General features: G+C 59.8%; 1 protein-coding gene across 4 annotated transcripts; it reads left to right on the top strand.

The window, feature by feature from the left end:
- The first annotated feature begins 6 nt into the window (after positions 1–6).
- ASPSCR1 (ASPSCR1, UBX domain containing tether for SLC2A4) lies at positions 7–27,988 on the top strand. 4 transcript variants are annotated; one of them, XM_027517887.1, is made up of 16 exons: positions 7–187; positions 1,098–1,153; positions 4,100–4,214; positions 5,510–5,610; positions 11,110–11,167; positions 12,161–12,234; positions 12,582–13,017; positions 21,910–22,049; positions 22,260–22,341; positions 22,714–22,780; positions 23,203–23,265; positions 23,783–23,835; positions 27,206–27,257; positions 27,488–27,557; positions 27,634–27,809; positions 27,892–27,988. In XM_027517887.1, exons 1-16 carry the CDS (start codon positions 86–88, stop codon positions 27,903–27,905), a joined length of 1,659 nt encoding a protein of 552 aa, XP_027373688.1. In that variant the 5' UTR covers positions 7–85; the 3' UTR covers positions 27,906–27,988. The 4 variants fall into 4 exon arrangements, with proteins under 4 accessions (XP_027373688.1, XP_027373689.1, XP_027373691.1 ...); XM_027517890.1 differs by lacking the exon at positions 7–187 and adding an exon at positions 345–571; XM_027517889.1 differs by lacking the exon at positions 7–187 and adding an exon at positions 345–914.

Here is a 27,988-nt window from a genome sequence, read left to right as displayed (position 1 = left end):
CGAGGCCGCGAGGCTGTGCGTCCGGCTGTTGCGGATAAAGTTGTTTGACGCCAGGCGGGCGGGCGGCGGGTCACGTGAGCGGAAGATGGCGGCCCCGGCAGGCGGCGGGGGCTCCGCGGTGTCGGTGCTGGCCCCGAACGGGCGGCGCCACACGGTGAAGGTGACGCCGAGCACTGTGCTGCTGCAGGTGCGGCCGCGGGCGGGCGGCGGGCGAGCGGAAGGCGGAAACGCGGCGGCTGGGACGTGGCGCCGCCGCTCCTGCGGTTGCTCCGAGGGCTGCGGGGGCGGGGCCGGGAGGGAACCTTGGGGCGGGGCCTGCTGCGGCCAATGAACAGCCCTATGGCGCGGCGGGCCCGCCCTCTTCCGCGTCGGGCTCTGGCGCTTGGGGATGGGGGCTGGCTAGCCTCCTTGAGGGGATGCCTGGGGTCGCGGCCCCCGCTACCCCCATCCGAGCCCGCGGCGCTCCGAGCCCAACACCGAGGGTCCCGGCCCCATGTCTTCACTCTAGGGTCACCCTCCGGCTCGGTGCTCTGTGGCGGCGTGTGCTGAGTCATTTACTGCCTTTAACCCGGTAGCTGGCCCATGTCGAACCTGTTATGTTGGAAATGCTTGTTGGGCCCTGTTATGTAAGGGCCGGCGCGAAGACACGGTGGGAAAGGGGGCTGAGCCGATGAATGGCAACTCAGTGTGCAGAGCGTGATGAAAGAGGGGCTTCCGTCGAGTGGGGAACCCAGGACCTCCTTGAGCTGGCTCTCTTTGGAGTTTGAACATTATTGTCTAGGGCTGGAGGGGCGTCCCTGAGTGTGTAGGAAGATACCTGTGGTGGCCAGTTGTTGAGGGCCTGATGTGGAAGGTCCCGCAGAACTGAGTTGACACAGCAGGCCCAGTGAGGAGAGAGTAAGCAGGATTTGCAGGTGAGGTGTGTGGAGGTGCTGAATGGGTGGTCCACGACTTGTATTACAGGCTTTGTCCTTCGGAGCCAGCGGGCTCTGCAAGAGGTGGACTCTGTGCCCTCAGCTGCCTCAGTGGCACTTGCCTGCCCCCGCCTGGGGCGACCAGGCCTGACACAGTGGCTCACACCCTCATCTCACCCTTAGGTCCTGGAGGACACGTGCCGTCGGCAGGACTTCAACCCCAACGAGTACGACCTGAAGTGAGTTTGCTCTGGCCAGGCCACCGGCTCCAAATCCATAATCCACCTTTCACCCAGGGCCCTGCTGGGGCTTCAGCCCACGTGGGTTTATTCTCTCACTCCCTGGAGGCCAGAAGCCTCTGATGATGGGGTTGGTGGGGCTGCATCCCCTCCAGAGATCTGGGCGAGTACCCTGTCTTACCTCTTTCAGCTTTGGGGGACTCCAGGTGTTCCTGGGCTTGTGGTTGCTTCCCTCTTGTCTCTGCCTCCCTGATCCTTGTGTGTTTGTGTCTCTCCTCTTCTGTCTCTTATCAGGGCACTTGTCTCTGAATTTAGGGCCTAGCAGATAACCCAGGATGACCTCATCTCGAGATTCTTAATTTCATCTGCAAAGGCCCTGTCTCCAAATAAGTTTACATTCATGAGTTCTGGGGGTTTGGCTATGGATATATCTTTTTAGGGGCCATCATTCCAACCATGGCAGAGAGCTCTGGGCCTTTGGTTGTGTAAGTTCCTGGTGGGGCTCTGAGGGCAAGAAGAGGTGATCATAGAGAAATGGGAAGAAACCTGTAAACTGCAAGTAGCTTCTGGTGGCCTCAGGCCCTGGAGCTGTGTGCACCAGTCTTTGTGTGCAGGCATTTTTCCAAAGAGAGGGGTTTCACCAGATTCTGGAATCTAGGGCAGTGAAAGAGTCAAAACCCCACACGAGTGGGTGTGGGTTTCTGTCGCATATGGGGAGCTTCCTACCTTAGCAGCATACAGCATTTGCAGTATGGCTGTCCTCACATCAGGGGTAGACAGGAGCCCGAGGTGTGGGAGACTGCTCTGCTAGACCTGGCTCGCGCTGCCTCTCACGTGGGGCTCTATAGAAGAGGTCTGAGCAGGCATGCCTCCGTGTCATTCCAGATCCCTGCCTCCTGCCCAGCCACGGAGAATCCCAGGGCCTGTACTGGGCCTTCCCCTGGCATCCTGTCACAGAGATATGTACTCTTTCTTTGCTCTCCCTGAACCTGCCTGAGATTTCCATGTGGTGCCTGGTTGGACTCTTACAACATGTATTGATTTTTCTCTTGTCTTCTTTGTATCCACTGGCTGTGTAATTTGTTTAAAAACTGCTGCTCCTGCCAAGGAAGGGAGCTTCTTGCCCACGTGCGTGTGTGTACTTCATGAGGCCCCTTCCCCTCATCTCTAGGGCTCCGAGCGCCTCCCTTCTCGAGTTTTCCGTAGCTCTGCTGTCCTGCCTTGCACTTAACGTTGAAGTTGTTGTGTGGCAATTTCTAAAGTGTTGAAGATGGGTATCAAAGTTCTTCTTTCCTAGGTGTTCCAGACGCCCTTTGCATGTTCAGAAAACCGTTGTTTCCAAAGGCATCTTGGTATTCATACTGCTGGGTGACCACTTCTTGTGTATTCAAATCTCATGTTCTCTTGCCAGTGCTGTAGTTCCCCCTCTCCTCCTAAACTGTCATTAAAAATGGAGCTCACGGTCTGACTTCTGAGAGGCATAAATAAGTTCTCTTATTCACTCTTCTGGTGAATCATTCTGGCCCCTGTCTGTGTCATAAAATCACGGCCACACGGCAGTACTGTTTTCTGTTACGGGCAAGAGCTTTCCTCACTCCCAAGTGATCTGTAGGGTTAACAGTGGTGGTTCTCCTTTCCATAGCATTTGTGGGAGCAGAGAGGGTCAGGAGGAGTGGGCCCAGGGTCAGGCAGGCTCCACGGCCACCTGGCTAACACCTTCCCGGCCCTCACCCAGGTGAGACAGTGTCAAGGCCTCCAAGTCCCAAGCCCCTTTCTGTCCCTCCTCTTGTCAGGTGTGGGTATCTGACTCTCTTTCAGTCCACAAACGAGATGTGATCTGAGCTGGATATCAGGAGCTGTACAGTGTGGTCCTAGCACTGCCTTTGGGTGGCCTGGGCTCCCTGTAGGTACTTTACATCTGGGTTTCCTGTTTGTGAAGCAGGCTGATCACAACCCTGGCCATGCTTCCCAGGAGAGCTGGCTGCCAGTGGAGACCAGCAGGTGTCTCGGAGGTCGCTGGATTCTCTACCTGTCCTCTTGGCTGTGGGTATTTCCCTCCTGACTCACCAGTTCACTTTGCTCCCACCAGTTCCATCCAGGAACCATCCGTCTTTGGATCCAGGAGCTCTGTACATGAGGGTCAGAGGAGGCTGTGGGCCCACGCGGGCCTCTTCCTCATCTGTTGGAAGCTCTAAGTTGCCAGGTCCCCAGCTGTAAGACATGCAGGACGTGGACAGAGAGACAGTGCTGCTCCAGGGTTGGAAGACCTGGCTTTGTGAGCCAGGAATGGTGGTCTCAGCCCTTTATCCCCATATTCCAGCCACTGTGAGGGCCTAGCTCTCCATGGGGATTTTAGGTCAGGTCATTCCATTTGTGATTCTCTAAAACCTTTGCCTCTGTCACTGGTCTTTGGGGTTGTGGCCCTGCTTCCAAGGATAGCAGGAAGCAGGGGAGACGGGAGCAGGTCATTTTGGCCAGTGGCCTGCAGTACAGGCGATTGGCCGCAGTGGCTGGAGTGCTGCAGCTCCGGGCAGTAGCAACAGGGCTTTGTTCCATTAGAACTTTTCTGTGCAGAGCAAGGTGCATGCCCTTCAGTTGTGCCCACGTGTGCTTTCATCTTCTGAGTTTGTAGTTGGACTGATCGCTGCTCCATGGTCTGAGGGAGCAGGCGCTTGCTTTGCCCCAGGGGTGACCTGTCTGTGTTCTCACTGTTCTTGCTCGAACTGTATCAGTGCTCAGTCTCTTTCCTTCAGAAGACCTGCTACTGGAGTCAGGGACCCACCCTGTCTTTGCAGGCTCTCAGGCCATCCCTCAGTTCTTGCAGCTTTGCTGCCCGGGACTGTGGAAGTGCTGGCCAGACATGGGCGTCTGCTCGTACCCTGCTCTTGGCAGTGCTGGGCTGTGTTCAGGTCAGGGGGCAGCCTGAGGCTTTGATCTGTTTTGCAGGTTTCAGAGGAATGTGCTTGACCTCTCTGTCCAGTGGCGATTCGCCAACCTGCCCAATAACGCCAAGTTGGAGATGGTGCCCATCTCCCGGAGCCGCGAGGGGCCCGAGAACATGGTAGGTAGCTCTCGGCGGCCGCACCTCCCAGCTCTTCCTTTCAGACCGCTGGGAATGAGCAGATGGGTGGGCTGTGGGGCTGTGCACGCGAGGCACTCGTCCCATCCTCAGTCAGGTGACAGCCACTTTTCTATTCCCCAAACTGATGATTGAAAATTAGACTTTTCATTATTTGTGCTGAAGTGTTTTGGGGTGGGGGCGGTTACTTGTGCTGTGTCCATGTCGGCATGCTGGCAGCATTCACCATAGAATGTCGCCAAGAATCTTAGAGCCGGCAGGACTCTCTGTGTGGCATCCAGTGCAGCCTCAGCTCTGGGATGAGGACAGGGTGAGGCGCAGGCTTCCTCTGACTGGGCGCAGCGAGAGCACAGCCCAAGTCACAGCCCGAGTCTTCCGACCGCAGCTCACTGCTTTCTACCAAATCCGCAGCTTTTGCTTCCTAGGGATTTAGCAAATGGTAGTGGATTACTACGGACAGACGAGAATCATGATGATAGCTACCCTCTTGTGCTCAGGCAGGTCCTTTAAGAACCAAAGTACAAATCCTCCCAACCCTGCAGGGAAGCAGTTTTCATCCCGGGTGAAAGACAAGGCTAGGGCCTCAGCGGTGTGAGTTCTCAGTCTAGAGCCCACCGGGAGTCAGGCGCCTGGGGCTGAGCCTGATAGATCTCTTTTTCCATTACAGTTGTGGTTCTCAGCCTTTGATGTGGAAGGAACACTGACTTCCCTAGGGGATTCCTTGGGCATGGCTGGAGACCCCCTCAGGCTTTCCCACAGACGGGTTTCTCTTTTGTCTTTTATTGGGATTTAATGTAAATAATGGCAACCCACTCCAGTACTTTCGCTTGGAGAGTCCCTTGGAAGAGGAGCCTGGTGGGTTACAGTCCATGGGGTCGCAGATCGGACCTGACTGAGCGACTGACACACACAATGTAAATAAGCGTGCCCTGGAGAAGCCCCTTGGCCAGAAGGGCAGGAGTAGCCGGACCTAGAGAGTCACTGCCCGGTGACAATGGGCGGAGCAAGGTCCCTCACCTGGGGACGTTGAGCTTTAGTGTGTCTGTCACTTGACTGAGGGACCAGAGTATTTATCCCCCTTGTGGGTTATAGTAGACTTGTGTCTCTGTTTTGGGAGATAATTGTTAAAAGCATCTCATAAAACAGTGTGCTCACTTATTTAAAAAAAATTCAGCAAACACAGTACCCTCCGCCTGTACCCTGAGGACCAGACCTGGGCGGGGTGCAGCCAGGACAGCGCTCCTCTTCCTGACCTGGCTCTGACGTCTCACCCTCAGGTGCGCATTGCTCTGCAGTTAGACGATGGCTCTAGGTTGCAAGACACTTTCTGCTCAGGCCAGTCGCTCTGGGAGCTTCTCTGCCACTTTGCCCAGATCAGGTAAGTGCTGATGAGCAGGTTCTGGGCCATGCCTTTCTCCGCCATGGGGATGTTGCCGTGGTCACTGGGGTTGATCCGGAGCTGCAAGCTGGAGCTGTGCTTTGGCCTCCACCAGCCGCTGCTGGTGCCGCCTTCGGGCTACACCAGTAGCTCATCTGTCTTTACTGGGTGTCCTGGTGTGATGGCTGGGCCTCGCCCTCCTGGAAGAGCTTGTGGGGGACCCAAGAGACCCCCTCCAGTCTGGTGAACATTGAATAGAGAAGTAGGGTGCTGACAAATGCTGCAGCTATAAAACTCCCTTGTCATGAGAATGGGTTGTATTCAGAGAAAATACTGTAATGACAGTTGCCATGGGTCAGTTTCTATCTGGTGATTAATGGTTTAAACTTTGTTTCTGAAAGTGTCAAAATGGTAGTCTTTTAAGTTCTGATTTTTCTTTGTGGGATGGAAGTCTTTGTCCGCTTTTAAAGGTCTCCAGCTACAGAATGGAAGGGACCATGGAAGGATATAGTGGTTGCTGTGTGGCCTTGGGCAAGTTGTTTGCCCTCTCTGGGCCTCCCAAGGGTGATATGATGTTATGAGTTGATGTTTCTCAAGTGCCGAGAACTAGGTTTGTCTCTGTGGAAGAGGGGACTCTGGATGGGGTCCTCACGGTGACAGGTTGGGGAGGGTGAAAAGGGGAGGTGGCGGGGGGGCCACTTCAGGCACTGAAGGAGATGAGGTCCTAGATCCCTGCAGACTCCACACTGCTGATGCGGAAGGTGGTTCCCTGGGTAGGGTGGGGCTCCGCCCGCACTGTCCCGAGAATGGGGATAGATGAGCGTGAGAATTCTGGAGGTCCTAGTGTTGGGGGCACGGGTGGCTCCTCAGATCACCACCTGGTTACTGATAGCCAGCTGTACTGTGGCCAGAGCCCCAGTGTAATTGGGAGCTCAAAGCCAAGGTGCCCAGACGTTTGAGTGAGCCTGACATGACAGTCCAGTGTAAACAGGAAGGGACAGCAGCTGTCAGGACAGGCAAGAGCATTTGTTCCTTTTCTTGGAGGATGGAGAGGCTGTTGGAACTGGGGAGCTGGATGCCATTAAAAAGGAGGGTTCAGAAACAAGAACTCTCAGAAGCAGATCAGGAAGCTGCAGTACAAGGTGCTGGGGTCAGCCATAGCTGTGGATCAGATGGCAAGATCCCAGACACACATGCCAGCGTGCTGCATGTCTGGGAGTGCTGCTGGACTAGGGGTCTGCCATTCTGCTGAGGCACCTGAGGGTTAGCTGGTCTGGCTGATCTGTGGCCTGCCCGAGCGCATTCTTCCCGTGGTAGCAGATGCCTGAGGGCACGTGGGGCCACAGAGGCGTGGGAGCAGACCTTGGACCTGGGGTGCAGAATCGGTGCCCTGCCTCCTCCTTGGAGGAGCCAGAGAGCCAGCGGCCAGACACGAGCACGAGGCCAGAGGATGGGGAGTCTGGACAGGCCAGTCTGCCAGCTCCCGCTGCCTCAACTCTAGAAAGAAAACAGAGCACAGGAGGAAGCTGGTGGGAAGCGGTCCTAGAACCAAAGGGTATGCGTTTCCGAGTGACAGGCTGGCTGTGCCTGGCCGTGGGGCCCCATCTGGTGGCATCACTGTGACTCGTCAGGAGCTGGGGATACAGGGATGGTTCCGCACCCTTGGGGTGGCGGGCTCGAGCTTGGGCTCTCCGTGGTAGTACCAGGATGGTGGCCGCGCAGTGCCTTCAGAACACTGTAGGAAATGCATTTGTTCTAGAATTCTCTGTTTTGCTAGATAGTTCTGGGGATGAGGATGAAACAGAGCCATTTTTAGACACACAAGGTCACACACGCACCACATGCACTCTCTGAGCAAGCTGCCGACTGCTCCGCCCTGAGATCTGCTCTGGAGGCAGAATTGCTGGACCTGTAGATGGCACTTGCCGAGGCTTTGTCTCCAGAAGCGCAGATCTGGGCCTTTGCTTGGAAGCTGGCATTAGCTAACTGTGAAGCAGGGTTCAGATGTGGGAGGGTGGGTGGCGGCTTTGGCGCCAAAACCATGGCCAGATGCCCAGTGAACTGGTGCAGTCAGGCTGGGGCCACAAGAGGGCCCTGCTGCCGGAGTAGGGGGCGGCCGCCTGACAGGTCCAATGTGGTGAGGGAGCTCCAGCTGGCTCATAGCAGCTCCCTCACTGGCTGGGTGGGTGGGAGGCTCTGGGAATTCCAAGTCTCCATGTGCCCAAGAGTGGGACAAGCAGGAAGTTAGTTTTTCTCACTTGATGCTTTTGGGAAGTGGTAAGCGTCCCTGAGCGACTGGCGCCGTGCATGGCCGGGAGCTGCGGGTGTGAGCTCGGCATCCCGGGTCCACTGTGGGTCGGGCGGTGGGTCCTCTGCTTGGGGATCACGGTGGACAGTGGCCCGGCCCTGATGCCAGCATCTGGAGCGACAGACTGTCCACTGGATGTGCCATGTGGGCCACACGTGCGGGACAAGGAGGTAATTCAGAATTTTCTGGTAGCCACATCAAAGAAAAGTAAAAACAGGGGCAATTAATTTTAGGAATATAATTAACTTGACTCAGTATATCCAAAATATTATCCTCTGAACATGTAATCAACAGGAAAAAGGAGATATTTTACATTCTTTGTTGGTAGGAGGTCTTTGAAATTCGGCGTGTCTCACACTTGGAGCTGGCCTCCCTCTGGGCCGGCTGCCCTGTGTGTGCTCAGCACCCGTGTGGACTGGTAGCTCTTACGGACGGCACTGGCTCCATGTGGGCTGGCCCATCCCCCTCTCTACTTCCCATGCGTCTGTTGCAGGGAGGCTCCAGGCATGCCATGGAGGCTCGATTCTCCCCTGAAGCCGTTGCCCCTGGGCACCTGGCCTGATTTCATGGCTGAGCCTGCTGGTCCATCTCAGCCATGTTCACCCTGTGGATAGTAAGAGCAGGGATTTAGGGGTCCTTGGGAAAGACAGGCCGTCTGCCTGTTCTCTTGGGGTTGTATGGTCCCCAAAGCACTGCGGGCTGCAGAGAAGCGCTGCCTGTGAGGTTAGGGACCAGCCGTGGTCACGCAGAGCCCAGACCCAGGGCCTTGTGGGCAGTTAACACAAGGCATAGATGCTGGACTCTTCATTCCGTGGTCTCAGGCGGGCCTCCCTCCCCGCCCCCAGCCTTGTTTGGAAGGGCCAGAGGCCACTTTGCTCTCGAAACTTCCCGTTCTGTCTTCTCAGGGGGAGGAATCCCTGTGATTTGGCCAGTCCTCGTCCTTCTTGCTCCATCTGGCGCTAACCTCATCTCTTTATGGGCTGGGTTGCTGAGTGTGGTGGGTGTGAGTCACCTGGCCCCTCAGGACATAGCCTCGCCCACCCTTGGGCCTTCTGGTGGCCTCAGGGGCCCCTCTGAGCCTGCAGGCATGGCTCTGTTAGTTTGGGTTGATTTCTGTCAGTTTTGGTTCTTCTTGTCCAGGAGTGTTGTGGTGCCAGGCTTGTGTCAGAGGCACCTGAGTTTGTACCAGCCCCGCTTGGTCAGGCCCAAACAGGTGACAGAAACAGAAGGGGCTCCAGATAAACTGCCTTGCCCCCCGTTCACAGCATCACTTCCCTGGGAGCCCTGCCGGGAGCCCACGTCTGTAGGGTGGCACTCTCTGTGGTGGGTGAAGGACAGCAGGGCCTTGGCCGACCCCCTGGCCCAGCCCCAGGAGCAGGTGTGCTGGCCTTAGTGAAGCAAGATCCTCCCCAGCACCCCCCATTGGGCCAGTGGCCCTGCCTGGGCTGGGGGAGCTGAGGGCAGTTCTAGGGGCACGGGTCCCCGGGAGGGCCCTGCCAAGTTCCCTCTGAGAATGAGGATCTTCAGCGAGGCCTGTGGCAGGGAGTGCCGGTTTCGGCTCGCCAATGAACTGGAACCTCCTGGTCCGCTGTCCTCGGCTGGACACGAGAAGTCTGCTAATTGGCCAGGAGAGTCTGGAAGCGATTGCAGCTGCCACTCCCCTCAGCGTGTTTTGGGGCCTCCTCTCCGATCCCACATGCGGGAACCCGATCCCTCTGGAGGAGCCGACATCAAAGCCGGGCTGCTGTTTGATGTCCAGAGGCCTCTGAGGACAGCAGGCAGGCCGGCCGGCCGGCCTTCCCGGGTGCTGCGTGCTCTTGTCCCTGTCTGTGATTTGCGGTTCCTGGGCTGCCCTCAGGTGCCGCAGGCGAGGATTTTGGAGGGAGGACGTGTGGCCGGAGCCCCCAGGAGCAGAGCGGGCTCCGCTGTCTTGCGATGGGCAGTCAGCCAGCTTTCTGAGCCCAGGCAGCTGCCGTCTCTGTTGCCGTTGAAAGGAGCAGGACCCCTGTGTCTCCCCCTCCTTCTTCCTTTCTGGGCCTGGGATCTTGTTTGCTGGAGTATCTTCCCTCGCTCCTCTGTTTCGGCATCTGGATGAAGAGCTTGTGGGCCTGGCAAGGGCTGACTCTCTGGCACTTTGGGGTCTTGTGTTTTCTTGAGGCCTGGCCCTGTAAAACACGAAAGCAGACAAGAGAGACGGGAGAAAGCATGCTGAAGCCGCCCAGAGGACATGGGTCCTCTGTCCCGGGTCTGGGGTGGCCCAGGCAGTGTTCCAGTGTCCATAGGTTTACCAGCTCAGCACCTGTGTAATCCCGTCCCAGCCACTTCTGTGTTTGAGCCCTGGGGCCCGGCTGGGGCTGAGCTGCATGGCCTAAGGGGGCTTCAGGTCTCCTGCCTGCTGCACATCACCCTTCCTGGAGGAGAGGGACAGGCCTGGGGCACTGCTGGGGTCTGGGATGGGCCTTTATTTGGGGGCTGGTTCTATGGTTATGTGTTAGGAAAGGCAGAGATGAAGAAATGAACTTGAGTTGGTTGTCACAGGCCTGCCACCAGCAATTTAACCATCCAAAGCCAGGGCTTGGCCACTGTGTGCTTAAAACCTCGATGGCCGTCGAGGTACAGGCCGGTGCAAGTGGTGTGGACTTTCCTGAGAGTGTGTGCCCGACTGTGCACCTACATGCCCTCCACCCTCCAGCATGCCCAGCTATGCTTCCCTAGGGCCCTCCCCTCCCATCTCGGGGTCTGCTTTACAGGGGAGGGGCATTGGTGGCCGGGCCTGTTGCCCGCCTCCCTGTTAGTCCCGGGGTTGCTCTACTGTCTCCTTGGAGTCCATGTGATAGATCCGTGCCAAGTGATTCTGGTGTTTCTGGTGGCAGCAACCCGCTCAGGGGACAGGTTCAGATAAAAGCTCAGATCACAGTCCCCCAGGACTTGTCATCACCGACCGTGGGGACAGTTGCCAGAGATGTGAGGCACATCTGAGAGGTGACTGGTGCTGCCTGGCCCCTGTTCCGTGTCCTCTGTTTGCTCTGAGCCCCGAGGCCAGGGGTGGGTGGGAGACCGCCAGGCTGATGGCCAGCTGTGGGGTGGCCAGGGTGGGCGGGTCCCCATGGCGCTGGCCAGGGTGCCGTCCTGAGGGCAGCAGTGTCCCTGGGCAGGGGCCGCCTTTGATGCTCTCTTCACTCTCCTCACAGGGAGTGTCTGGAGCGGCCGTGTGAGGCCAGCCCGGTCTGCGTGTACATGAGGGATGAGGTAGGTGAGCTGCGGACCCGCCCACCTGGCCTGCACCCCGCCGCCCACTCCTAGCTGCCACACAGGCCCAGCCCCACTTTCCAATCTGGAAAATTCACTCCCTCAGACCTGCTTTCAAAGCAGCAACGGGCAGACTTGGGCCCTGAAAGCATGATGTGTTTCATGGAAAAAAGGCAGGACGCCGGCTCCGCTGGAACCGACCGCGGGCCGCCCGGGCTGCTCCCAAACCTCCCTCAGAGCCCTGTTTGTTTTCTCAGCTTCTCTCAAAGCCCAAGAGTCACAAAAGTGGTTTCATTTTAATAAATATTTGCTTTGCTCCATGTTTTGATCTTTTTCAAAACTGAGTGTGGCGTGGTGCAGGCTTGGCCTGGCACCGAGGCCCTGCCTGTCCCCGCCCGCCCGTGACGGGGGACCCTCCTGGCGCTCAGTGCCCTGGCTCACAGGGGCTTTTTGTTTCAACCCTGGCCAAGTGCCCTTTCCTGGCCCAGGGTGGCCACTGTCCCCGAGGGGCCCCTGGTATGGATGGGCCACACCCAACTATTTTTCCCAGCTTGAGGTTCCTGACCCAGGGCTCAGCAGGGTGAGGGTTCCAGGGCTATGAGTGGGAGGGACCTGAGGGGAGACATCTTCTCCTGCAGGAGAGAGACCACTGGGCCTTGGGCACCTGGGCCCAGATCGAGGCCATCGTGGTCAGTCCCGGCCCTCAGGGGGTTCATCAGCTGGCCAGATGTGGCTAACCCAGGCCTGAGCCCTGCCCACCCAGACCTCGGATGGGGTGGGGTTGGGGAGACAGACATGGATGAGCAGACAAATGCTCAGGTGTAGATTGGGGTGCAGAAGCTGGACCCAGGCCTTCTGGGTGCTGGGGCTGGCAGGGCGACCCCACAGTGCTGTGACATAGTGCCCAGGCTCGGGGAGGCAGCATGTGGCGGGCTCAGCGGATGGGGAGCTGCATCAGCACGGGGTCAGCAGGATGTCCTGTCCCCCTCACAGGTGACCGGCAGAGCCGCCTTGCAGAGCACCACGCTGCAGTCGCTGGGCCTTACTGGGGGCAGTGCGATCATCAGGTGGGGCGTGTTTTTGAGTGTGGTTTAGAAAACGGGGGTCTCACAGGAAAGGCATCAGGAAACATGGGGATGCCCAGACCCTTGCCGGTGGCTTCTCCTGCCCACAGCCTGGGGGCTGGGCACCCTAGGGTGCAGCGTCAGGTGGGGGGATCTGCCCTTGGCAGGGTTGGCATGGTGACCCCATGCACATTCCTTGCCCCGGGAGGTGAGGTGGGTTGGGAAGGGCTGTGGGGTGCTTTTGGGGCACTGGGTTCAGTTTGGTAGTCATCAGAGGCTAGGGGGCGGCACCATGAGACCCAGGGCTCCACGTGTGGAGTTTCACTTGCTTTCTGGGCCTCTCCACTCAGGTTTTCCATGAAGCGATGTGACCCTGCTAGCAAACAGGAGCCTGGGGCCTCCTGGAGCAAAAGCCCAGGAAGCCCGACCCCCTCCATGTCGGCTGACCAGGCAGCCAGCAGCCCTCTGCTCCCGCTGAATTCGGCAGGGCTCAGCCAGGGCGATGTGAGCCGTAAGGATGAGGCAGTGAGCCCGGGTGCCAGCTGCGTGGATGGCCTAGGCCCGAAACCAGCAGATGCTCAGGCGAAGCAGATCTCGAAGGAGCCCCCACCTGCCCCTTTTGTTCCTTTCTCTGGTGGGGGACAGCGACTGGGGGGCTCCTCCGGGTCTGCCAGGCCTCTGATGTCATCTTCAGCCAAACTGCCAAAGTCCTTCTCCAGCCCTGCAGGCCCCTCCAAGCCGAAGAAGTCGAGGCCTGGCCAAGAGCCCCAGCCAGAGCCGGAGCCGGTAAGGGGTGAGCTGGGCTGGGCACTGGAGTCTTTTTTCCTGACAGCACCTGACCTCGTGGCTGGTCAGCCTAGGGTACAGCAGGGTCACTTGGGTACGTTTTCATCTTCTCAGGGAAGTGATGTTTTGGCTTTGTTTTGCTTGAAATTAACTTTCTTGAGGCACCACTTTAGATGTACTGTAGATGGGTTTTGACAAACCTGTGTGTCCCTGTGGCCACGTCACAGTCAACAGAGCCATCCTTTCTAGAGCCTCAGAGCTGGTACCTCGCCTTCTGCTAGGCTGGTGGGTTTGACCGGCACTGATGTGAAGGTGGTTTGGCCTTGATTGTGCCATGCCACCTTTACTCCTGAGCCAGGCGTTCCCCAGCTCACCCGTTGTGTCCCATTGCTGGCCAGAAGAGGGTGAAGTTGCTCACTCTTCACAAATGTTGTGGCCTTGTGGTCGGGCCTTGGACATCTCTTCTGGACATTTGTGGAAAGTTCCTGGTGGCCACCTGAGCCACGGCTGGGAGGAAGGTGCATGGCCCTCTCTGAGCTCGGATGGAAGGGCGCAGGCTCTGGGTTGCCTCTGTGACGCCATTTTCCTGTCTGATCAACTCTGTTGAGGTATTGGGTTGGCCCAAAAGCTCATTCAGGTTTTTCTGTAAGATACTATGGAAAAACCAGAACGAACTTTTTGGTCAACCCAGTACAGCTTACTGCATAGACACCTGCCATCAGGGCAGCGTGGGGCTTTTGTAGATGTTGAGGCTGTCTGTGGGCACCTTTGAGCTATCGTGAGTCTCACACCCTCCCCTGCAGTGAGGCCCGCTCCCATCTTTTGCTCTGACCATACACAGACATGCACAGTGGCCGGAACCCTGCATCTTGGATCATGCTGAGCAAGGGGACCCCCAGGTGGCCAGCATCTCTGCAGAAGTGAGGCATGTGGCCAGTGTCTGCCTCCCCGCTGTCTGATGGTGCCAGCCCCCAAGGCCATCTCTGGTCTTCTGTAGGTCAGGCCAGCCCTGCCCTGGTCAGTTGCAGTCTTGGCAGAGCTCCTAAGAGGGAGGACAGGCATGACTTCTGTTGGATCAGGTGCTTGAGCTGGGTGCCGATGCAGGACTTTCCCCTCGGAGTGCCTCTGGGACTTTGTCCAGGAGGGCTTTCATGAGTCACAGGGCAAAGCCCCCATGGGCTTGTGTCCCTCTTTGTGACTGTTCCCTCAGCAGTGCTCACAGACCCTGTTTTCAGGAATGGCATGTTGTAGATTTCTCAGTGTCTTAGATTCCTGGGCACCAAGGAATGTCTTGCCCTGGGACTGTCTTGGGCACCCTGCCTCCTGGGCTTGGCCCCTAAGGAGGCTCTGTGCATTCATCCAGAGTCCAGCTTAGGCCTCTGGCTTGTGGCTGGAGAGGGTCTTTCCTAATGGAGACCTTATGGTGGCGCCAGCCTGGGTTGGCAGCCTGGCGGCAGATGCTCACCTCTGGAGCCCTTGAGGTTGCACAGGTGCTTGTGGGCATTGTCTGAGACACTGCTGCACCTTCGGAGTGGGGCCCCCAGGTTCTCCACCCTCCTCTCCCCTTCCTTCCAGCCAGAGTGACTCCATGTGCCCACCCTCCACTCAGGATCCACTTGAGGTTTTATGTGATGAGAAGGATGCCGCTGCCAGAAGAAAATGCTCTTTACAAATCACCCTTGCAGGTGATGGAGAGCCATTGCAGGATTCCCTGCCTGGACTGGGAGCTTCTGGAGTGAGGGTGGTGAGGCTCCACCTGGGTGGTGGGATGCTCACCTGCTTTCCTGGTTCCAGCAGTTTCTCAGTGTCACTTGGAGTCTGCAAATAATGTCAGTTTTATCTTTTTCTTTGGGTTCTTCTTTCTTTTTTTTTTTTTTGTTTGTTGTATAGCAGTGATTGGGTTTCTGGTGTCTGTTGAATAGCAAATTTAGTGAGCATTCTTATCTTGACCTTGATCTTACAGGGAGTAATCTTAGTTTATCTGTGAAGGATGCTGAAGACAGTGAAAAGTCTCTTTATCAAATCAAGGGTTTTTATTTCTAATTCTCTGAGAATTTTTCTTTATCGTCAGTGTGGTTATTTTATAAACTGCTTTTCCTGAATTGAGGTAACTCCACACCTTATGTCTCCTTGAGTTCATTTGCATGCTGTGGTTTTGGGTAGATTTCTCTGCTCAAGCCATCCTTGCACTCCAGGGCACAGTTTCAGTGATGTGTTTAGCTGGGCTGTTAGTTGCAGTTGCACTGATGTGTTAGTGCTGGAGCCTGCCTGCACCCTGTCTCTTCTAGAGCCCCCTTCCTGGCTTTCTGGCCCCCAAACTCAGGGACCCCTCCCCCAAAGGGCAGGCCTGAAGGGAGTTAGATCCCCGGGCCTGGTTCACCCCAACCACAAGGCTCTGCACTCAACCACTGATTCTGGGCCCAGGTGATGAGACTGAGGGCTTCATACTACTATTTAATGCAGCCCAAACATCAGTGTAGAAGCCAGTGGGGTCCCTGAAAGGGACTCTGGCTCCAGGTCACACACCGGAGGAGAGTGGAGAAGTAGGGGCACCTGTGCCTGTGCGTTGTGGGAAGGTGGGGCAGCTTGGCCATGAAACAGAGCCTGAGTCCCTGCAGAGGAACAGGCATCGGAGGTCTCCTCCTGCTGAAACGGATGGTGGTGGGAGGGGGGTGTTGGAGGTGGGGTGGGGACTGAGCCAGTCCCAAGCCCCATGAATGGCCATCCTAGGGAGTTAGTGATGGTACCCTGGCCTTTCAGGGACCCCACTGGTTTCTACACTAATGTTTGGGCTGCATTAAATAGTAGTATGAAGCCCCCAGTCTCATCACCTGGGCCCAGAATCAGTGGTTGAATGCAGAGCCTTGTGGTTGGGGTGAACCAGGGCTGGGGTCCTGACTCCCTTCAGGCCTGCCCTTTGGGGGAGGGGTCCCTGAGTTTGGGGGCCAGAAAGCTAGAACTGGGGCTGGCTGTCTCCTCCTCCCAACCTAAAGCCTGTGGCTCTCTGCATCTCTTGGGAACCCGCTGACACCCATGTCTGTGTGGGGAGTGGCTTGGGCTGGTGCCGGCCTGGTAGTGGTTGCTGTCAGGCGCAGGTTCCCAGTGCATCCCCGAGTGCTGACCCCAGGGGCCCCAGGAAGGAGGGGTCCTGGGGAGGGTCCGCCTGGCCGCCAGCAGTGCGTGTCTTTGATCTGGGAGCCCCAGCAGCTGGTTGATTGTGGAGCATCCCCCGCCCGCCCGCCTGCCTCGCGCCTCCTGTCACACTGACGGCCGCGCACCCGGAGGCCTGGCTGGCCACATGGTGTCTGCTTTGTGTCCCCTCGAGTCCTGGGGGAGGGGAGAAGGGAACAAAACAGAACTTTTGGGGGAACTTCAAAGGTACATTTTAGTAATCAAGAAGAGTTTCCAAGTTTCCCATTAATGTTTTGCCTGTGTGTGGTTTTGGATTTGAATGAAGAGTCAGAAGAGACAGGATGAAATACAGGCAGGTCCTCGGCTGAGGCCCAGGATGGTTTACAGACCCGGGCGGCTCCTGCCTTTGATGTCAGAACATTAATTATTAGAAGGTAGTTTTACTGGCCGTCAGAACCGGGTGCGGGGAGAGGTTGGGGCTGCCCGGCGGCCCCTGGCCTGTCCTTTGAAGTCCTTCCTCTGGCCCAGGAGGCTGCCCCGCAGCTCTTTGTGCTGCTGGGCCGTGCTCCCAGCAGGCATCCCCCCACGCAGCTGGCACAGGGGTTCGTGATCAAAGGCCCCGACCCCCTAGGCAGGGCTGGCTGGCCGCCGTCTCCCTGCCTGCCCCCCACCCTCTGGGGGGTGGTCTCTTCCCTTGGAGACGTGGCCCCGTGGACTTGCTCTGCACCTCGCACCCACACCTTGGGGCAGGCATCAGCTTCATCTATGGCTGTCCCCGGTTACTGGAAGGTTTAGAACACACCGGACTGGGGGGACCCTGGCCAGGACCTGGGGGCTGGGGTGGACTGGGAGCAGCGCCTCTTGCTGGCTTGCCGCCCTCCTTCTCTTGGTCTGGGGTGTCTGTCCATGACAGCCCCCCAAGAGCACAGCTCACTGTCCCCTGTGTGTGAACCCAGGGTGGGTATGAGCTGTCCCTGACCTGCTGGTGATTGGATACCCGCGGGCGCCAGCCTTGGCCTTAATTGGGATGTCCTCTGAGGGTTTTTGGCAGATAGGTCAGCCGCTTAGAAGGCCCCAGCTGAGTCTCAAGGCGGTTTCTGAAGCCTGGTGACCGGCAGGTGCCCTCCAGCTGTCCCTGTGCTCTGTCAGCCATGACTGGACTCAGGGGAGAGACAGATGCCCAGCCTGCGGAGCCATGATGGAGAACAGGCGGGCAGGGCACCCCGGCCACTGGCACATCTTTTGGTACCCAGAGCCGCCCACAGGGCCAGGAGGCCTGGTTGGCGGGCCCCCATCCTGATTGGGCCCCGGGGCTCCCTGTGTGGGATTGCGCCTGGCCCTGGTCCGCTGTGTGCGTTCACTCCCGGGCCTGCTGGCCTGGAACACGCGTCTTCCCCTGTGGATGAGGAGAGCCACCCCACGCCCCGCGTCTGCTCATTTCAGTCCTTGGGGGTTTGTGCACTGTGTGCACAGAGATGCTGGCTTCAAACTGCCCGTGTCGCTGTTGCAGCCCAGCGTTTCTCTTTTAAGATCCGCTCTGGTTTTTCCTGCTCGGAAGGCAGGCAGAGTCAGGTGTGGACCTCGGCCCCGGGCTGGGGCAGACCTGGCTTCTGCCTGTGTCATGACGGGCCCGGCGGGTGCGGGGCTCAGGTTGAGTGTGACCTCGCCAGTCAGGCCTGGCCTCGCGTTGGCTCGGCGCACGCTCCGGAGGGCGGCCGGCTCAGAGTGACGGAGGCTTGGCCCACGTCCCTCCCGCGTAGTGATTCATTTCAGCTCCAAGCCTCAAGGGGAAACGCTTCACATTCCCTGTTACCAAAAAGCATTGTCAGAGGACAGTCTGGGCAAGAGGGAGGCGGGAGGGACACAAGAGCCCTCACAGGGAAGCTGGAAAATCTGGGGTTGAGGTCACCTCCAAATAGTTTCTGCATTTTTTCTCCCTGTGTCATCACGTCCTGGAAAATTACCGTCAAGAAAATGAAACCTCAGCGGGCAGTGAGGCCGCTTCTGACACGAAGGGACCCTCGTGTGCCCAAGTGGGTCCTCAGCCACTTGTGCGGTGGCCACTGGAGCATGTCCACCAGCTGTCGGGGGATGCCATGGGCCCAGATCTTGGCCCGGTGCCCTGTCCCCTCCAGGCCCAGCCCCTGGCTGTGCCTGTGACCTCGCTGACCTGGAGTGCTGCTGACAGTGGGCGGTGCCCTCACTTCCTCCCCTCGGGTCTCCCTCAAAGGGCCTGTCCCCTGGTGGCTGCGGTTCTTTCTAAAGGTGCTGGTGGCCGTCCACAGCTGGTGGCTGGTTCCCAAGTCCCCATGACCAAGTGGCCCAGGTGTCAGTCCACTGTCTGTCCAGCCTCAGGCCATTGCTCGGGGCCTCCTCTGAACATCAGCCGCAGAGGGTGCTCCTGTCATCCCACCTCCGGAGGGTCTCGTCCCTCCCCAGGTGCCGTCTGTCCCCCTTGCCAGTTTCATCCAGTTCGCAGACACCCTGACTCATCCACTCTTCGCATCTACTTTCCTCCTTTCTGGTTTTCTGGGTGCTGTCTTGTCTGTAATAACTTTGGTGGAGGCTGCGACAAGGGAATCTTTGCCAGGGTCGCGTGTTTGCAGGAAATGAGGGGGTTTCACCAGCAGGGTTGGGTCCCTTAAGGCCCTACCCTTGGAGCCTGCAGACACCCGCTGTGCCTCCCCTCAGGACAGTGCCTGTTTGCTCGTCTGCCACGGGCAGTCGTATAGACCCCCCACCTCGCAACTCCGTGGACTCAGGCCCCGGGCCCTGGCTGCTGCCTCATCATTCTGTTCATCTTCTCGCTGACAGATGCCCACAGCGTGGAGGCCATCAGGGGAGAGACCGGCTCCTCTGGCATTCCGGGGGTTAAGGGGTGGGGGAGTCAGAGCCAGTCGCTGCCCTGAATACTGACAGCCTTCAGGAGCTGGACTCTGAGCCAGTGATGGAAAACTTGAAGTTTTGCCAGGATGACCCAGGCCTGGTGACATTGTGTTCTTGGTGGAGACGCATCCTCCAAGCAGCTCCCGCAGGCTCTTGAAGAGTAGACCTGGAGTTCTGGGCTGTGAAGACAAGCTGTCAGGTGTGCTGAGGAGGTTCCAAGCCTGCCACCCCACAGCGGGGGTTTCATCTTGGAGCCCCATCCCAGAATCGGGGGCTCTGGCCCTCGACCAGCACACAGGAACCCAGTCTCCGTGGTGAGGGCGCCAAGGCCCCTGACAGTGGCCATTGTGGGCCTCTCTTTTTCCTCCCCTGATGGTGTCTCATCCTAGACTTCTAGTCTCTATCCAAAAACATCTCCATAAATCCATCTAGGATGAGAGCTGTGTGCGTAATAACTGCCCATGACCAAGGAACGGCGGGTGAAGGAACAGCAAATGAGGGCCAGATTGCCGGCAGAGCATCTGAAGTGAGCGGGGCCGAGGCTTGGCCTCCCCTGGTGCCGTGTCTGCCGCACTTCCTCCCACGTGGAGCTGTCAGGCCCTCTTCCCTTTGCTGGTATCTCTCCTCTTTGCAGTGGAAATAGCGCCACTGCACAGGCTGTGTGGAGGTGTTTGAGGCCCCCTGGCTTCTCCCTTGGTCACTTGGTAGGACAGGGTGATGCGTCCTACCAACCAGCCATGGAAATCCACTCTTCTCGTGGGACAGGGCCCTCCTGGGGCTGGATCAAGGCAGCAGCTCTGGGACTTGGGTGGTCTGGGCTCTGATGGGCGGCATCAGACCCCTGGCTCCTCTGCCCAGGAGCAGGGAGTTTCCCCAAGGTGCAGACGACGCGGGCAAGTCAGAGTCATCTCGAGGTGGCTCTCCCTGGCCCTCTGGCTCCCACGTGGGACCCTGGCTCCAGGCTGCTGTTGGACAGACAGACGGGCTTCTGGAGCAGAGCTGAGGCATGTGTGGGAAGAGGGGCATGAATTGAGGGTAGATCCAACACAGAGAGATTTCTGTCAGTTTACGGTCTGACTGAAGGTCAGTGGCCCCTGAGCAGCATGAAGCCAAAGGCTGATGTCGCCCACGTCCTTGTTCAGGAAGTTGTGGAAGTTGTGGGAGGGCTGCGGTCCTCCAGGTCACCCCTGGGCTGTGCGCTGGAAGCGCCCAGGACGAAGAGGCCAGAGCGGCCCCACGCTCTCGGGGTCGGGCTTCACCAGTGTGTCCCCCGGAGATCAGGGGCACTTCTGGATGGTCAGGCTCAGCTCCAGGCCACAGACCGTAGGTCACCTGATGGCTGGATTCTCAGGGCAACTCACTCGTGTGCCCACACGGCCCTCTGAGGGCGGGACTGGGGCAGGGTTGCCTATGGGCTCTCTGCTCACGCGCCCAGGGGCCTGGCACTTGTGGACACTGCGGTGCCCAGCTCAGGCACATCCATGTCTGCCCTCACCCTCCCCCAGGAGCCCAGGCGAGTGCTCGGCCCTTCTGGAATGCAGGCGCCGTGGCTGTGGGGGGCAGCCTGGCGCCTGGCATCTTGTTATAAAAAGCTTGGCGTGGACTGCCTGTGGGCTGCAGGAGGGTTGTGGCTTTGAGGGGGCAACCCCCAGGGGCCTCGGTCAGCCACCTACCGACCCCACTGCCCAGGCCTCAGCCAGTCTTGCCTAACCACCCTGCCACCAATGCCCTGAGATCAGAGGGCCTTCCTGGCGAGAGCCCACTGCCCTTTGTTACGAGGCGTGACTCAGCTGTGCGCTCAGGAATGGCAGAGACCTGCTGGCCTGGGCAGGCAGGGCCTCGGGGGTGGCTGGGGGAACAGCCCTGGGCCACCTGGCAGGTGCACTGGCCAGCTCCAGGATGGTGAGTCTGACTTTCAGAGCCAGCAGGGCTGGGCTCGGGCCAGAGTACAGGAAGGGATGAGCCCGGCGCTGGGTGTCGAAGGCAGAGGGTGGGATTCCTGTGCAAGGCTGGGGCGTGGAGGAGAGGGCAGGCAGGAGCAGGAGGCGAGAGAGGCCTCACCCCAGACGTTTGTGGACGGTCCGTGAAAGGGAGGGCAGGACCTGGTGTGGGCCCCACAGGATACCTCCGTCTGGCCGGGCTCCGTAGGCAGCCTCAGCATCGTGAAGGTATCTTGCCCCGTCGTCAGTTGGGCCACACCCGGAGGCACCACAAGCAGAGTGAGCCCTGCCTTGTAATTTCTGTCGCCGTTGGCTGCCAATTAGGAGAGAGGCTGTCCCTTCCTGTGTCCCCACGATGGGCAGAGGGCGGGGCTGACTGCTCCCCCAGGGAGGGGAGGTGGGGTCAGTCTAGCTATGGGGCCAGCGGCTGGCAGGTTTTTGCCAAACCTCTAATTTAGGGGCTGTTACTTGTCCTGCCCCTCCCATGGAATCCCTGACGTGGCCCTGACCAGGGTACTGTTCCCCAGTTTTGTTCCCCACTTTGGGAGACTGATAGCAGGTGGCTTCCTGGGGCTCTTGGGGAGCCCCCGTGAAGACAGGATGAGAACAGAGATGCTGCTGTTCATTCACTGTCCAAGTCCCCCCAATAGTCAGGGTGCCGTCTGACCTGGCTGTGCTGAGATCCTCGGGCCCTGTGCCCTGTTGGTGAGGGTCTCGGCATTGTCATTGCTGAGTGGATGGGCCTGGGGGGAGGGGCCCTGGTCCTGGAGAGGCGTGGGCACCCCATGCCCCACCCTGGAGCCTGGCCACGGGCTGACAGGTGGGGCCGGCAGCACAGGGTCAGCTGGGGTCTGCATGGCCAGCCCAGCCCCTCGGGGTGGGGAGCCTGGGCCCCTCGCAGGCCCTGCATAAGCTGAGCTCTCTGCCTGCTCAGCCAGTGGACCGAGACCCCGTGGTGTGCCACCCGGACCTGGAGGTGCTGCTGCAGGCCTGGCCTGCGGAGCTGCCTGACGAGTTCTTTGAGGTGACCGTGGACGACGTCAGAAGACGCTTGGCCCAACTCAAGAGTGAGCGGTGGGTGTGCCCTGGTTCCTTCTGATACACCCATGCGCTCAGCAGCACCTCGGAGGGTGGGGGGCCCAGGCAGAGCATGCTTAGTCCTGTCTGGGCCTGTGGCGGGGAGCAGCTCACAGAGCCTGAGGGAGAAGCTGAGTCCAGCTGGTGTGGGCCTCCGCTCTGGCTGGGGAGACCTGGGACCTTCACTACTGCCCGCCCCCTCCCCAGGAAGCGCCTAGAAGAAGCGCCCTTGGTGACCAAGGCCTTCAGGGAGGCTCAGATGAAAGAGAAGCTGCAGCGCTACCCTAAGGTACCCCGGGGGCGGGGTTGGGGGTGGTGCGGTCTCCGCACGGCTCTGCGCTGGGGCCTCCTGTGGTTCTCGCAGCCCACAGGCCACTGGCCATGGTCTCCTGTACTTCAGCCCAGGCCGGCAGGGCTGCGGTTTGTTAATGAACCAGTCAGCCCCGTTTTAAGATGAAAAATGTCACTGTGTTTTCACAAGTGCACGTGGGTACTTGTCTGGTCCTCGCGTCCAGCGCATGGCCAGGAGTTTCAGGGGGCAGCCAAGGTGAGGGGGTGCCAACCCAGTGTGGGGGAGGCCTGGCCACTGTGGGCCCAGGGATATGGCTGCCTGGGTTGGGCTCCAGCTGTCCTGCTGACAACCCGGCTTGTCCTGGCCTAGGTGGTCCTGAGGGTCCTGTTTCCTGACCGCTACATCCTGCAGGGCTTCTTCCGCCCCAGCGAGACCGGTAAGCAGCCCCGTCTGGGCGGCCAGGAGGGCGGGAGGCCCCGCAAGCCCCTCCAGGCTCTTTCCATCTGGGCTCTGGGGCAGGCAGTGGGCACAGGGCTGGGGGCCGGCTCTTCGCCAGAGGCCTGACAGAGCAGCTGGGCAGTGCCTCTGGGACTGGGTGCCCTTCATGCACCCACCTGTTCTGGCATTGGTGGGACAGAGGGGCACACAGAGAAGATGGGCTCGCCTACACCCAGTACCGGGGTCTCTGGCCTGGGACTGCAGCTCACCTAGAAGAAAGACAGCCATGCCACCAGTTTTGAGTGGGGTCCTCCGTGACCTGGGGGGAATGGTCTGCACAGAGGTTGGACCTGGCTTGTCCCATTGCAGGGGGGGTGGCCCTGGAGTGGGGTGCCTGCTTACCCACCCTTCCTCCTGCAGTGGGGGACTTGCGGGACTTCGTGAGGAGCCACCTGGGCAACCCCGAGCTGCCGTTCTACCTGTGTGAGTGCTTCCTTGGGACCTCCTTTCAGCCGCCCCGGTCCCTCTCAGTCGGGGCTTGAAGTAGCTTTTCCCACAGAAGCAGCAGCGGGGGCTGGTGGGTCTTGTGCTGGGGCCTGAGCATGAGTCTGGGAAGGAGGGTGACCATTGCTCTGCTCAGTACTCCTGTGCCCTCTGCTGCCCACCTGCCCTGGGCGAGGTGGGGGCTGGGGGAGGGGGTGTCAGGGAGAGCTGCTGGCCACCTCTGGAGCACATCTGGGGGGTTGAGGGGTCAGGTGTTCCCCTGCGGTGAGTCTGCCCCTGGCTCTCTCCCCAGCTTCTGGCTGTTTTTGCAACAGCCGAGAGACGGACAGGGAGATGTGAGCTGAGGGGGTTGCTTCAGAAATCCTCCGGCTCACTCAAGCCTGTTCTAGGAGCGGGGTCGGGGGTGTAGGGGCAAGCATGGGCAAAAGGTGGGGGTGGTGATGGGGGGAGGGGAGGGGCAGGGCACTTCCTGGTGCAGACAACCACCTCTCCGCAGTCATCGCTCCTCCAAAAACCATCCTGGACGACCACACGCTGACCCTCTTTCAGGTACCGTCTGGGGCCAGCCTGGGAGGGACAGTTGCCAGGGAGGGCGGGTGAGGCCACAGTTAGAAGTATGATAAGGCCTTGTTGAGGGTTGAACTTGTACCAGAGTGCCTCTGAAGGCAGTTTTGGGGCTTTCCAGTCTCTCGTGCCTCCTGCTTCAGTGGGGATGGGCTTGTTCAGCTGGCTGCTGCCAGCTTGAGCCAGGACTGCCCCTGGATCTGGGTGAGAAGGGGCTGGCACGTGGGGCTGCTCAGGGACCCCCGAAGGACCAAGGGTCAGAGGCCTCAGTTCAGGTGGCCAGCCGCCCAGGAGGCCCCTGGGGTGCCAGCTGCCAGGCAAGTTTGGCTGCAGACTGGAGGGGCTGCTGCCAGGCCTTCTGCCCTGCCCCTTTCTGTCCCCTGGATCCCATGGCCTCCACTGGGAATGCCATGGCAGGCCCTCCCTGGGCACTGGGGGCCCCCAGAGCTCCCAGGGTGAGGAGTGTGGATCCGGTGCCCTGCTGGGCTGCAGTCCAGAGCCAGGAGGAATGTCCTGTCCCTTCACCCCAGGAGAGCAGCCCGGGGCCTCCCCAGTCCTCTGGCCTAATGGTTTCCTCTTAAAGTTTCTTCAGATATTTTAATTAGTAACAGAGGCTGGCCTTTGTTAAATGGCCAGCAGGCCCTGCAGAGGTCTGAGTTGGGGCAAGGGGATCTGCTTGCTGCCTGGGGCTGCCACCATCTTGGGGGAATGGGGCCAGACCAGCAGAGAGTCTAGAAGCCTCCCAAGGAAAGGAGTCGAGGTTGGTGGGAACAGGGTGCTTCCCCACATTCCCACTCCCCCTTCTCAGCCCCCTTCTGCAGCGCCCCCCTCCCCCGCCACCCCCCCCCTCCCCCCCGAGCCCCAGAGGCACAGGGCCTCCTCCTATCCCCACCCGCCCTGCCTCCCTCCCTCCCTCCCTCCCACTCTCCCTCTTTGGCCAGCCTGTTGATAAACATTGAATTTGGAAGATGCTTTGGGATGGAGAGAGGCCAGCGTCCAGGCAACCCCTCCAATTAGGAACCCTGGGGTGCTGCCTGTCCGCCCACGCGGCCTGATTCCTGGTGACACTCTGCCCCCTGCTACTAGCAGCCGTCTCCTTTCATCCGTCAGCTCGCCCTGGAGCCGTGGGGCCTCCTCTTGGGGTGGCGCCCCTGCCCGCCCGCGATCAGAGAGCTGGCAGGGCTCAGGGAAGGAAGCCTTCCTCCCTCCCGCGGGTGAGCGGGTGCGGAAGCTGCCGGCTTTCATGTCCCTGGCAGGCCCCGTGCTGGCTGCCGGCTGCCCTGGAGGCTGCCTGGGGGCCAGTCCTGTGCCCCAGGAAGTGACAGCTCAGGGTGGGTGTTGGGGTTGGAAGCCTAGCTGCCTGTTTTGGTCACGGGGCCAGGAGAGTGACTGTTGGGCGAGACGGGTGAGGTTGAGGATGGGCGGTTGCCAAGGATGCCATCCATGGACACAGAGGTCCCCAACAGCCCCCGTCATACCTGCTTCCTGGGTCCGAGCCCCCTTTGTGCTGGTGCAGCCCCGAGCCTCAGGGACCTCCCTTTGCTCCTGTCTCAGCTCCCCTCACGGCCTCCCCCAGAGCCCCAGCATCAAGCCCCACCCCTCGGTGATGCCCTGAGAGGGCCCTGAAGACTACCACGATCTGTGAACTTTGTCAGCCTGACCAGAGGGGTGCGCCTCCCTCCTGGAGTCATGGTGGTCTTCTGTGCTTTCTACTCACCCCTTTTTCCAGTGGGGTCGTCCCCTGGGACACAAGCTGGCAGGTGGGGGGCTTCCAGCAGGTGCAGAGGGCAAGCAGGGAGACCAGGTTCCAGAAGAGCTGCCTTGAGGGGCCCAGAGGGGCCCTTTAAGGCTTTAAGCTCTGCAGCCCCTATATGGCCCCACTGGGACGATCCTACCAGTGCTTAGTGGGTTGGCCACCTGAGAAAGGTTGAGGCACTGTCCTACCTGTTTCCAGCCCCTCCAAATTCCGGTGCCTCCAGGGCCGGGGGCAGCCCCCAAACACCATCCAGGCCATCCCTCCACAGCAGGCTGGGATCCCAGGCCTCAGAGTGGGGTTTCAGAGCGTTCATGGCCCTTTTCTGTTCCTCTGCTTTGCCTGCAATCCCAGCATTCCAGGTCTTCGAAGCTTCCTTCTATTAATAGTCCCCACCCAATTCCAAGAGCTCAGAGCTGAGAGGACACGCTCAGCTGGCAGCTGCGGCCCTTCCGCCAAGGGCTGAGGACACGGCTCTGGGTGGTGGCCTTGCTTCTCCTCAGGCCAGCTCTGGGGGTTGCAGCCACTCCTGCCTCGGACGCAGAGGTGGGAGTGGAAGCAGGTGATGATGCTGGGGGGCTCTGGGATCCTCTCCTACAGCCCTGATTTCTGCACCATAGTCTGGCCTCCTGCCTGGGAGGCCTCCAGGGACGTTTCAAGGGCCGTGTGATGCGTCCTGTGCAGGTGGGGCCAGTCCTTGAGCGGAAATCTTGTGCCACCACCCCCATGGACAGGGTGCCAGGAAGAATGTGGGGACCCCCTACCCTGCAGGAGGGGCTTCACACTGGCTAGCACTGGCTTTTCCTCATAAGGTGACCCAGTGCCAAGTCAGGGAACCCTTATGTGAGCTTTCAGGTCAAGGCAGTAGGCCTGGGGGCACCTCTGGGCCCAGGCTCCCAAAGCAGCTTGGCTCCAAGAGGCCCCCTGCCCACTTCCCCATGCCTGGGCCCCCCTGGAGAGCCCTGCACATGGCGCACCCGCCTCCCATCCAGCTGCTCCCAGTGGACCGGGCTCACCTGTCAGCCCCTACAGGGTCCCCCCTCCATTCTTGGGCAGCAGAGGTCGGGGGGGCTGGTGGGGGCACAGCGGGCTGCGCCTGTGTTGGCGGCCACCTTGCGCCCCCATGCCCCCATCCCCATCCGTGCACTTCTGTTCATCCGCATCTCCTCTGACCTCTCGATGTCTCCTGTAGTCTCTGGTGAGGGTGGGGGTGGCCACAGCCTTCAGAATATTAAGCGTTGACCCTGGGACCTGGGCAGGAAGGGGAGGCAGTTAAAAATGCCAGAGCACGCACACCATAGGAGCTTCCTGTTCAGTTGGTGCTTGGGGCTGGGCCCTGGAAGGACCCTGTAGTTTGATGCCCTGGCCTGGCTCACACTGGGGTTGGTGCCAGAGAAGGAACAGGTGAAGCTGGGCAGCGGGCGGTGTGATGGGAGGGGCCTGGTGGGGCTGTAGGCCTCCTCATTGGAGCCCTGGGCCTAAGAGATGCGGTGCCCGTGAGGCCAGCACGGAAGCGGGCTGCAGCCCTCCCTGCTCCTCCCTGCCATCCTGTGCCCCACGGTGCCCACTTGGTCCCTGAGCTCCTCTCCGCCCTCCCTGCAGGCGAACCTCTTCCCCGCTGCCCTTGTGCACTTTGGACCTGAGGAGCCAACAGGTGGGTAGGGTCCCTCTCTGCCCACCAGTGCCGACCAGCCCTGGGCCCCACTTCCAGTTCCTGAGATGCCCCAGAGCAGAGGACTTCGGGTCTGGGAGGGAGACCTGTGGCCCCGATACCCCTATACCCTACTGCTCCCCAGGGTTGGGCCATACTCCCTCCCAGAGCAAAGCAGCGGTAGGCAGGTGGGGTCCTGTCTGTGGCCTGAGGGTGCACCGGGCCTCCTGCAGGCAGCTACCTGGAGCCCAGGCTGCTGGAACACACCGTCTCCCCGTCTGCAGCCGACGTGCTCGTGGCCAGGTGCGTCTTCGCGAGGGCGGGGGGCCACTGGTGCAGCGCCGCCTCCGGCACCTCGGCCCTCACGCCCTCTTTTCAGGTGCATGTCCAGGGCGGCGGGAAGCCCGCCCCCACCGCCAGCCCCTGACCCTGCACCCCTTGACTTGGAGCCAGCTGCTGAGGAAGGGGCAGTGGGGCCCCCTGAGCCCAGCCGGGGGACAACGCAGCCTGTGAGGAGGGATCTGGGCAAAGTGCCCAAGTGGTTGAAGCTGCCAGGTACCCTGGGGGCGTGGCCAGGCAGGGAGGGGCTACGGGCAGGGGCCCGGGGCCCCGAGGTCACCCTGTGTTTGCCTTGCAGCCGGGAAGAGGTGAGAGCCGCCAGAGGTGCCCACTCTGCCAGCCACAGGACCCCTGCCCACCCTGAGCGGGAATAAAGACGCGAGCCTCTCTTGAGA

Source organism: Bos indicus x Bos taurus, chromosome 19 (assembly GCF_003369695.1).
Source record: "Bos indicus x Bos taurus breed Angus x Brahman F1 hybrid chromosome 19, Bos_hybrid_MaternalHap_v2.0, whole genome shotgun sequence".
Lineage (NCBI taxonomy): Eukaryota > Metazoa > Chordata > Mammalia > Artiodactyla > Bovidae > Bos > Bos indicus x Bos taurus.
This window is presented reverse-complemented; position numbering and strand designations above follow the sequence as displayed.